This window comes from Macaca mulatta, chromosome 6, assembly GCF_049350105.2.
Source record: "Macaca mulatta isolate MMU2019108-1 chromosome 6, T2T-MMU8v2.0, whole genome shotgun sequence".
NCBI lineage: Eukaryota > Metazoa > Chordata > Mammalia > Primates > Cercopithecidae > Macaca > Macaca mulatta.
Window position 1 is genome coordinate 141,996,240 of NC_133411.1, and position 11,654 is coordinate 142,007,893.

Consider the following 11,654-nt stretch of genomic DNA (forward strand, 5'->3'; position numbering starts at 1 on the left):
ATCTCTGCTCACTGCAAGCTCCGCCTCCTGAGTTCACGCCATTCTCCTGCCTCAGCCTCCTGCGTAGCTGGGACTACAGGTGCCCACCACCACGCCCGGTTAATTTTTTGTATTTTTAGTAGAGACGGGCTTTCACCATGTTAGCCAGGATGGTCTTGATCTCTTGACCTCGTGATCCGCCTGCCTTGGCCTCCAAAGTGCTGGGATTACAGGCGTGAGCCACCGCATCCGGCTCTACTTTTATAATTATATTGGTATTTAAGAGGAAATGATTTCGGTTGTCCTAATGTCTAATTAATTTATACATAATATTTATTCTCAGGGTAAGATGATCATGCAGGATAAACTGGAGAAGGAGCGGAATGATGCTAAGAATGCAGTGGAGGAATATGTATATGAAATGAGAGACAAGCTTAGTGGTGAATATGAGAAGTTTGTGAGTGAAGATGTAAGTCTGCCGCAATATGCCTAACTACTGTGTGTCTTCTGTGAACATCTTTAAATGGGTTAGAAGGGAAATCTGCAGCTATATGTGTATAATAGAATTATTAAAAAGTTTTTTTGGGGGGGCACAAAATTTTATATATTTGTCTATTAGCACAGTGTTTTGCAAAGTTTGGTCTTTGTGCATCATGTTCACAGATCACTTTTGACACATTTGAATATTGTTATTTATCTGCTATTTTTCTTTTCTTTCTTTCTTTCTTTTTTTTTGAGACAGAGTTTTGCTCTTGTTGCCCAGGCTGGAGTGCAATGGCATGATCTCGGCTCACTGCAGCCTCCGCCTCCCAGCTTCAAGCAATTCTCCTGCCTCAGCCTCCTGAGTAGCTGGGATTACAGGCATGCGCCACCACACCTGGCTAATTTTGTATTTTTAGTAGAGATGGGGTTTCTCCATGTTGGTCAGGCTGGTCTCTTAACTCCTGACCTCAGGTGATCCGCCTGCCTTGCCCTCCCAAAGTGTTGGGATTACAGGCGTGAGCCACTGTGCCCAGCCTGTATTTTTCTTTAAATTGTTAAAGCTCACTTTTTCCTGTTTATTGTAAAAAAAAAAAAAAAAAAAAAAAAAAAAATTTTCAATAGCTCTTGGGTTCAGGTGGTTTTTGGTTACATGGATGAATTATATAGTGGTGAATTCTGAGATTTTGGTGCACCTGTCATCCATGTCCTGTACGTTGTACCCAAGATGTAGTTTTTTTATCCCACACCCCACTCTGTCCTCCTGCTTTTGAGTCTCCAAAGTCCATTATATTACTGTGTATGCTTCTGGGTACCCATAGCTTAGCTCCTACTTATAAGTGAAAACATAACAGTATTTGGTTTTCCATTCCCAAGTTACTTCACTTAGAATAATGGCCTCCAGCTCCATCCAGTTGCTGCAAAAGACATTACTTTGCTCCTTTTTATGACTCAGTAGTATTCCGTGGTGTGTATACCATGTTTTCTTTTTTCTTTTTTTTTTTTTTTTTTTTTTTTTTGAGACAGAGTCTTGCTCTGTTGCCCAGGCTGGAGTGCGGTGACACGATCTTGGCTCACTGCAAGCTGTGCCTCTTGGGTTCACGCCATTCTTCTGCCTCAGCCTCCCGAGTAGCTGGGACTACAGTGTCCACCACTGCAGGGGCCTTTGAAAACAGTATGCTGAGAATAGATAGGGCTCAAGGACAGCATCTCCAGTTGAACTTTTAATGAACTCCTGTAGGCGCCAAGAAGGCGGGCAAATAAAAAAAAGCATAGAAACAAGGAACTGAGTAGAAGGTTACATGTGGGAAAAGAAAGTTTGTTTTGCATTGCATTCTTTCTGCTGACGTGAGGTTTATGGAGTATAAATAAAGTGAGGCGGAGGCGCTGAGTGCGGCCGCCATGTTCTCTGTGTGTCTTTGTCTTTGTGTGTGTTCTTTCATTCTCCACCACCCCCGGTGCGGCCCCCAACACACCACTGAGCCCGGCTAATTTTTTTTGTGTGTTTTTTTAGTAGAGATGGGGTTTCACCATGTTAGCCAGGGTGGTCTTGATCTCCTCACCTCGTGATCTGCCTGCCTCGGCCTCCCAGAGCGCTGGGATTACCGGCATGAGCCATTGCGCCCAGCCTACTACTTTTGCTTTATTTACTTATTGGTTGATGGGTACTTAACTCAGTTGTTACTATTTTTTAGTTTTTTTGAGATGGAGTTTCGGTCTTGTTGCCCAGGCTGGAGTACAATGGCATGATGTTGGCTCACTGTAACTTCCGCCTCCCTGGTTCAAGCGATTCTCCTGCCTCAGCCTCCCTAGTAGCTGGGACTACAGGCGTGCTCCACCATGCTTGGCTGATTTTTGTATTTTTAGTAGAGATGGGGTTTCACCATGTTGGCCAGGCTAGTCCTTACCTCAGATGATCCATCTGCCTCAGTCTCCCAAAGTGCTGGGATTACAGGCATGAGCCACTGTTCCCGGCCACACTTGCTTTTAAATGCAGTTTTTAATTCTGAAATTTTTTAACTTATCCAAAGTCCTCCACGGCAGGGAGAATAATATAATAAAACCCCCCATACCTATCAAGTGGACCAACATTTGCCAGCCTTGTTTTCTATGTCTCCCATCTCCTTCCTCCCCCTGTATTTTATCTTATTTTATTTTTTTTGAAATGGAGTATTGCTCTGTCGCCCAGGCTGGAGTGCAAATGGCCCCATCTTGGTCACTGCAACCTCCGCCCCTTGAGTTCAAGCCGTTCCCCTGCTTCAGCCTTTCTGGTAGCTGGGATTACAGGTGTCCGCCATCATGCCCAGGTAATTTTTTTTGTATTTTTAATGGAGACAGGGTTTCACCATGTTGGCCAGGCTGTTCTCGAACTCCTGACCTCAGGTGATCCACGTGCCTTAGCCTCCCAAAGTGCTGGGATTACAAGTGTGAGCCACCACGCCTGGCTGCCGTCCGTATTTTAAAGCAAATCCCAGATACATCATTATATTCTTTTTTTTTTTTTTTTTTAATTCTTTTTTTTGAGACAGAGTCTCGCTCTGTCACCCAGGCTGGAGTGCAGTGGCTGGATCTCAGCTCACAGCAAGCTCCGCCTCCCAGGTTTACGCCATTCTCCTGCCTTAGCCTCCCGAGTAGCTGGGACTACAGGCGCCCGCCACCTTGCCCGGCTAGTTTTTTGTATTTTTTAGTAGAGACGGGGTTTCACCGTGTTATCCAGGATGGTCTCGATCTCCTGACCTCGTGATCCGCCCGTCTCGGCCTCCCAAAGTGCTGGGATTACAGGCTTGAGCCACCGCGCCCAGCCACATCATTATATTCTATGCCTCTGACTGTATTTGGGATGTAATTTTTGAATGACCTAATTATAATATTTTCTTTATCATTAGGATCGTAACAGTTTTACTTTGAAACTAGAAGATACTGAAAATTGGTTGTATGAGGATGGAGAAGACCAGCCAAAGCAAGTTTATGTCGATAAGTTGGCTGAATTAAAAGTAAGTGACTCTTTTTTTTTTTTTTTTTTTTTTTTGAGACGGAGTCTCGCTGTCTCCCAGGCTGGAGTGCAGTGGCGTGATCTCGGCTCACTGCAAGCTCCGCCTCCCGGGTTCACGCCATTCTCCCGCCTCAGCCTCCCAAGTAGTTGAGACTACAGGCGCCCGCCACCACGCCCGGCTAGTTTTTTGTATTTTTAGTAGAGATGGGGTTTCACCATGTTAGCCAGGATAGTCTCGATCTCCTGACCTCGTGATCCACCCGCCTCAGCCTCCCAAAGTGCTGGGATTACAGGCTTGAGCCACCGCGCCCGGCAAGTAAGTGACTCTTGAGAGTAGGGGTATCCAGAACCCTTGTTGAAGCTTCCTCTGAGGACCTCAGATTTGGGAGGAATTCTCAAGTAAAGAAGACAGACTGAAAATGATGTTTGATTAACTAAACCCTTTATGACTTAGGCTCATTGTCATTCTCACTTTTAGAACCTTGTAATAACAAAATGATTTTTCTGAAAATTGAGTTTAGGTTTATAATACTTCACTGAATTGGATGTCTAGTGCATTCTTGGTGTCAAGAGATACAAAGACTAGCAAGACTTAGTACCTTCCCTAAAGGCACAGGGAATGCAGTTGGGGCAGGGCTGTTTCTGTTTATGTAGTTTGGATTCTCAGTAAAAGCAAAGCATCTGGTGGTTTTTTTTTTTTTTTTTTTTTTTTTGAGACGGAGTCTCGCTCTGTCACCCAGGCTGGAGTGCATTGGCCGGATCTCAGCTCACTGCAAGCTCCGCCTCCCGGGTTCACGCCATTCTCCTGCCTCAGCCTCCCGAGTAGCTGGGACTACAGGCGCCTGCCACCTCGCCCGGCTAAGTTTTTGTATTTTTAGTAGAGAAGGGGTTTCACTGTGTTAGCCAGGATGGTCTCGATCTCCTGACCTCGTGATCCACCCGTCTCGGCCTCCCAAAGTGCTGGGATTACAGGCTTGAGCCACCGCGCCCGGCCAGGTTTTCTTTTTTTTATAAGACAGAGTCTTTCTCTGTCACCCAGGCTGGAGTGCAGTGGCGCGGTCTCAGCTCACTGCAACCTCTATCTCCTGGATTCAAGGGATTCTTAGGCTTCAGCCTCCAGAGTAGCTGAGATTACAGGCATGTGCCACCATGCCAAGCTAATTTTTGTATTTTTAGTAGAGACAGGGTTTCACCATGTTGGCCAGGCTGTCTCGAACCCCTAACTTCAAGTGATCTGCTTGCCTTGGCCTCCCAAAGTGCTGAAATTATAGGTGTGAAGCCACCACGCCTGGCCACAGCATCTGGTTTTGTATTTAAAGCATCTCATCTTTTAACATTAGGATTAAAAATGCAAAGAATTACATAAAATTGAGGCCGTTTGTTTGGAAAAGGTTGCAGATGCACAAGAATGAACTTTTCACATTTCTCTTTAATTTTAGCTCTGGATTACTTTCTTGTGGAACTGGGCCATTTTGAGTCTCACTCTGTCACTTAGGCTGGAGTTCAGTGGTGTGGTGATGGCTCACTGCAGCCTCGACCTCATGCTCAAGCGGTCCTTCTGCCTCAGTCTCCCAAGTAGCTAGGATTACAGCTGTGTGCCATCACGCCTGGCTGTTTTAAATTTTTTTTTTTTTTTTTTGAGACGGAGTCTGGCTCTGTCGCCTGGGCTGGAGTGCAGTGGCCGGATCTCAGCTCACTGCAAGCTCCGCCCCCCGGGTTTACGCCATTCTCCTGCCTCAGCCTCCCGAGTAGCTGGGACTACAGGCGCCCGCCGCCTCGCCCGGCTAGTTTTTTGTATTTTTTAGTAGAGACGGGGTTTCACCGTGTCAGCCAGGATGGTCTCGATCTCCTGACCTAGTGATCCGCCCGTCTCGGCCTCCCAAAGTGCTGGGATTACAGGCTTGAGCCACCGCGCCCGGCCTGTTTTAATTTTTTTGTAGGGAAAGGGTCTCCCTGTGTTGCCCCGACTGGCATAGGAACTCCTGGACTCAAGCAATTCTCCTGCCTTGGTCTCCCAAAGTGCTGGGATTACAGGCATGAGCCATGGAACCTGACCAAGCATTTCTTAATATCGCTGTTGTATTAAGTTTTCAAGTTCCAGTTATTTCATAAATGATTTTTGTGTTTGAATTAGTATCCATATAAGGCTCATAGATTTTATTGATGTTGCTTATAACTGTGTCTGTAGTTCTTCTTCCATCATTTCACCGTGTTGCCCCACCCTTTCCTTATTTATTTTATGAGGAAATTGGATCATTGGTCCTGTAGGATCTTCCTGTAGTTGGATTTTGCTGATTTTCACCTCCATGGTGGTATTTAATATTATTTGTCAAGTTGATGGTTACATTTAGAGGCTCCATCAGATTCAGGTGTTTAAAATTTTAAATTAAAGCACTTTTTATTTTTGGCAAGTATACTTTATATTTAGTACTGTGTATCTATATTAGGCGGCACCTAATTTTTGGTAGTCTCCCTGCTGTGTTTTGAGAATAAGGGCTCAGGTGACAAATTGAAGCGATACCACATAGAACAGTACTGAGGTATAGTCTCATTCCCCTCCTGAAGTAGCTTCATACTTCCAAAGGCCTGGAGAAATATATTTAACTTCTTATATGTAGCACACGGAGATTAAATGTACTTTATCACCAATCTTAGTGGAATCAGTACTCTGGATCGTCGAACTGCCGTATGAAGACTTTGTGTATTCTTTTGTTAAGAATCTAGGTCAACCTATTAAGATACGGTTCCAGGAATCTGAAGAACGACCAAAATTATTTGAAGAACTAGGGAAACAGATCCAACAGTATATGAAAATAATCAGCTCTTTTAAAAACAAGGTAACTTTTTTTCTTTTTCCTACTCTTATTTTAGTGAAGTTAACTTCTTTTTTTTTGAGACGGAGTCTTGCTCTGTTGCCCAGGCTGGACTGCAGTGGCACAATCTCGGCTCACTGCAACCTCCATCTCCTGGGTTTAAGCTGATTCTCCTGCCTCAGCTTCCCGAGTAGCTGGGATTACAGGCATGCGTCATGACGCCCAGCGCATTTTTGTATTTTTAGTAGAGATGGGGTTTTGCCATGTTGGCCAGGCTGGTCTTGAACTCCCGACCTCAAGTGATCCACCTGCCTTGGCCTCCCAAAGTGCTGACTGGTATTATAGGCGTGAGCCACTGCTCCTGGCCTTTAAAGTTAACTTCTGAGGCATTTACATAGCATTTTTTTCTCTTGTTCTCATTAACTTGTTTAATAGCACTTTTTATTTTGGATATTAACGTAATGTGGAATGTTTTAAAACTTCTTAATAAGAACCATAGGATTTGCTATATCTCTTTAATAGGTGGAATCTGGAATTGAACAGTGTTGTTCAGTTTCCTTTTCATTAGTGTTTGACTTAACATGCTCTATCCTGGTCTTTCTAAGAACACCTGAGGCCCAGTAATTATGCACACAGTACCTTTATAAGGTAGGGGGTGGTGTCAACATATATAGATAAATTCCAACTTATTTAAGCCTCATTTTCCTTAAGCAACATTCAGGGTCACTAAATTGGGAGAACTGTCATTTAGCCAGAAGTCTGACTCCAAAGTTCAGACTTTGGAGTATAAAGTTCCTCCATTATACCCCAGGTTCTTGACATATTGTTAGTGTAAGAAACTTTGAGTGATAAATTGAGCTTTTGTGGTTTTTTTTTTTTTGACAAGTTCTCACTTTGTCACCCAGGCTGGGGTGCAGTGGTAAAATCTCGGCTCACTGCAGCCTCAACCTCTCTGGCTCAAGAAGTTCTCTTGCCTCAGCTACTTTCTCAGTAGTTGGGACTGTAGACATGTACCACCACACCCAACTGGGGTTGTCTTTTTTTTTTTTTTTTGAGATGTCATTTCACCATGTTACCCAAGCTGGTCTTGAACTCCTGAGCTCAAATGATCCACCCACTTCGACCTCCCAAAGTGCTACGATTACAGGCATTAGCCATCAGGCCCCGCCTTTTTTTTTTTTTCTTCTTCTTTTTTGTGAGACAGGGTCTCAGTCTGTTGCCCATGCTCAAGTGCAGTGGTGTGATCATAGCTCACTGCATCCTCAGCCTCCTGAGCTCAAGTGACCTTCCTGCCTCAGCCTCCTGAGTAGCTGGGACTACAGGCATGTGGCCCTCATGCCTGGCTAATTTTTGTATTTTTTGTAGAGACGGGCTCATCGTGTTGCCCAGGTCTTGAAGTTATGGGCTTAAGTGATCCTCCTGCCTCAGCCTCCCAAAGTGCTAAGATGACAAGCGTGAGCCACCACACCCAGCCTGAAAGGCCTTCTTTTTTTTTTTTTTTTGGGACGGAGTCTCGCTCTGTTGCCCAAGCTAGAGTGCAGTGGTGTGATCTTGGCTCACTGCAAGCTCTGCCTCCCAGGTTCACATGAAAGGCCTTCTTTTAAAAACAGTATTAATTATAGTTTTGGTTCCAAACTAGCATGCTGAAAACTTCAGCTGTCATATCTAATGTAATTTTTTTGCATTGTGAAATTATCTTCATAAGATTTTGTATAAATCAGGTACTGCTGTTTATCTTGTTGAAGCCTTTTAATTGATACCTTATGAATTTTCTTGGCCTTTAAAATTTAAATCTATCCTGAGTGTATTGAAAAATTGGGATTAGGTTTCTTTTGAATAATGTCTGTTCAGATTGTGAGGCTAAATATGCTTTATTTTTTGAAAGATTATAAGTTTTTGAAAAATGGCAGAAACTAGACAATATTTGCTGGGAGGGAGGGTATCACCCTGTTAGCACTTGTCTGACTATCTCCTGGTTGCAGGAGGACCAGTATGATCATTTGGATGCTGCTGACATGACGAAGGTAGAAAAAAGCACAAATGAGGCAATGGAGTGGATGAATAACAAGCTAAATCTGCAGAACAAGCAGAGTTTGACCATGGATCCAGTTGTCAAGTCAAAAGAGATTGAAGCTAAAATTAAGGTAATTTAAGACTTTTTTAAAGAGTCTTTTCTTGACAGCCTTATTATTAATAGTCCTCAAGTGACATTTAGGAGGGAACTTTATTATAGTGTCTTAGCTTCTAGGTTGAGTATTGGGTGGTGGGAGAGGGTGGATTTGGGTTTAGCATGTCTTGTAAAATTTGTTAATTTTATAAGAAACCACGGTTTTCTTTCTTACCCATTCCAGGAGCTGACAAGTATTTGTAGCCCTATAATTTCAAAGCCTAAACCCAAAGTGGAACCTCCAAAAGAGGAACAAAAAAATGCAGAGCAGAATGGACCAGTGGATGGACAAGGAGACAACCCAGGTCCCCAGGCTGCTGAGCAGGGTACAGACACAGCTGTGCCTTCGGAGTCAGACAAGAAGCTTCCTGAGATGGACATTGATTGATTCCAACACTTGTTTCTATTAAAACAGACTATTATAAAGCTTTAAGTTGTCAACTTTGTTCTAAATATCAACTAGAGCAAGTGAATACTGAAGATTTCTTAGTCAGTTTTTAGGGGATTTTCGGGGAGGGGAAATAGGTAATGTATGGAGCATTTTGACTTCTAAATAGTTAGATACAGAAATTAAGTGCATTGTATCTTTTTCATAATGGTACTATTTAGAAGCCCAGTTAGTCTTACTGAGCTAATGCTTCACTCCTTTATGTTTAACCATGTGTCTACAAGAATAAGTTTGTTTTGGAAAGTTGAGCTATAGCTACAGCTCTAGCTATCCGGCAGACTTTTCATTATGACTTACATGGCAGGAGCTCTAATTATGCTTTAAAAATCTGTTGTGGAGATAGCTCTAAAGGCTCCCTGCCTGGTGTGGGGATGGGGTCTCCCTCTTTGTGAGGGTTGGAGCATGGCACAGCATGGATTAACACGGGAGAGGAACAAAGGTGTGCTCTGAACGTCTTCATATTTCACCTTCACCCTCACCTGTGTTCTGTTCCCTATCTCCCAATAAAAGGGCTCCCATTATAAATGCCATGTACTTCTCTTGGGAAAATAGACCCCCTTGCCTAGAGTAAGTTGTTAACTGAGGGCTTTAAACCTGGAGGCTCTTTCTGAAAGTTTGTTCACGAATACCCCAATCATCAGGGTCTAAATAATTTTCAGAAGATTAGAATTGGGTAGATATACTGTTGGAGATAGCCATGGTAAATTTAACTGAGGAATTAAATCCTTGTTAATTTTGGTGTAAAGATTTGTATCCTGGCCTGTTTATTCAGGTGGGAGATGTTCTGTATAATTTTGAGGTATAGCTTGAACTCCTAGGACAAGAGTTAAAAGTTCTTTTTAGCTCATTCACAATCACTTGTGTGTTGTGTTAATATCTATCATGAACCTGCCAATTTGTACATGTTAAGCAGCTGACAGATGATAGAAAAAAACTAAGATACACTGGATTGTACTGGATGAGTCTGAAATTAGTGTTAAAGAAGTGTGGTGCCTGATGTTATAACAACACCTCATTCTTAACTGTGTGGCCAGTGTCAGGTATACCAAAGCATTCCTCTGACTGCTTTTTGGGGCAGTGTTGACAGGAGTGAGGCATTTTGGAAACTCCAAGGGAAGCCTGTGTTTGAGGCCAGAGTTGGTACCTGCTTTAAGAAACTGTTAAAAGACTTGTTGGTAATGTTTTGGATCTTTGTAAAAATTGATATTCTGTATAACAGAGTGCCTCTCTGTTACTTTTGGCCTATGTTGTTAGAAATAAGATGATATGTTGCATAGTTAGAATTAAGCGTTTGTCCATCTCTAGATACATCGAAAAGTTTGAGTGTTACAGGCTCTCAAGTGCTACAGAGAAAAATTGCTTAGGAGGAGGAAGGGGAAAGTATACTTACACTGGTGTGTAAGCACGCATGGAAGCCTCGTGGCACCGCAACAAGGCCCTGTTGTTAGCACATCTCTGTTCTCTAACTGTCATGCTTCAAGAGTTCCAGCTGGCCTGCTGTGAAGCCAATAGCTATTTTAAAAGTGCTGGCTGCAGGATTAAGCCAACCCTTGTACAACTGGCCAAGTCCTTAATGGCCATTTCTTCTAAAAAAAAAAAAAAATTGTTTTTGTTTTTTTTTTGGTGTGTGTGTGTGTGGTGGGGGAAGGGTGTGGGTGTTGGGATGGGGTGAATTTGAAGTTGAAACAAGATGATGTGGTCTACTTGCTCTCTGCTTAGACAGACTTTAAGACCAGTTGGATTTTCATGGAGGCCAGGACAGAGAGAGGTAATTGATGGCTTGTGTAGAGACAAGCATTTATCCAGGTTGCGTTATCCAAACTGATTTGTTAAAGCTCCAGGTCACATTCTTACACTAAGAAAATCATTCAGTAAACATGAGACAAGTTTAGGAAAAATTAATAAAGTAAACCTGTCTTACACTTGAATGGTTTCCTTAATTCCATAATGAAGGCTGCTGGGTGTGTGTGGGTGTGGGTGTGTGGGTGTGTGTGTGTGGGCGGGGCGAGGTGTGTGTTTTCAATAATAACGTTCTCTAGGAGTAGGAACCCCCTGAGCTAAATTTCACTTAGCATCTGTTGAAGACCTCCAGCCTGAAGAGTAACAGCTGAAGCACTGCCTACTTTGTAAGAAAATGTTGCTGATTTTTCTGTACTCCAGTTGAGTCTTGGCCCAGTTCCTTTGGTGTTAGGAATCCTTGTCTTGCTCCTGTGACTGGGCCTTACTTTGAGGGTTTTGTTAGCAGAAGGTGAGGGTTATGGCATAAAGGTAAGTGCTAGGACTGATACCTGGCCAAAGAACAGCACGGCCCAGAGTCCTAGAACAGTTGCGGCCACTGGATATGTGGTGTGGCTGTGTGGAATGTATGTTGGTGTATATATATGGTGGTGATGGGTGTTTAAAGGGCATGAAGCCAGTGAAAAAGACCTTAATTGGAGAAGGCATGGGTTTAGATGAGGAGGGGTTGGGGTCTTGTTCCCTGGGTCATGCCCCTTACACAGTCCTACTCCTCTGGCTGTAGGAGCGGCTTACCTGCCAGGGCCTACCAACAGGGCCTATTGTAGCCACGTGTCTTAAGAAATGTGTCTCTAGTAGGTTTGAACATTTAAGTGGTTTGTGTAGGGGAATTGTTAGATGTGGTAGAAAGAGCTGAGATAGCTGGGTGTGGTGGTGTGCACCTGTGATTCCAGCTACTTGGGGGGCTGAGGTAGGAGGATCACTTGAGCCCAGGTGGTCAAAGCTGCAGTGAACCAAGATTGCGCCCTTGCAACTCCA

General features: G+C 43.6%; 1 protein-coding gene across 3 annotated transcripts in view; it reads left to right on the forward strand.

Annotated features, from left to right (window-relative positions):
- HSPA4 (heat shock protein family A (Hsp70) member 4) overlaps positions 1-10,801 on the forward strand; it is a 56,880-nt gene extending 46,079 nt beyond the window's left edge. For all 3 annotated transcript variants that reach the window (XM_078005174.1, XM_015140776.3, XM_001106968.5), the window contains exons 15-19: positions 323-448; positions 3,345-3,452; positions 6,169-6,288; positions 8,247-8,408; positions 8,616-10,801. In XM_078005174.1, the coding sequence (XP_077861300.1) occupies positions 323-448; positions 3,345-3,452; positions 6,169-6,288; positions 8,247-8,408; positions 8,616-8,819 (720 nt within the window). In that variant the 3' untranslated portion in view covers positions 8,820-10,801. The remainder of the gene's footprint in view (positions 1-322; positions 449-3,344; positions 3,453-6,168; positions 6,289-8,246; positions 8,409-8,615) is intronic.
- Positions 10,802-11,654: the final 853 nt, after the last annotated feature.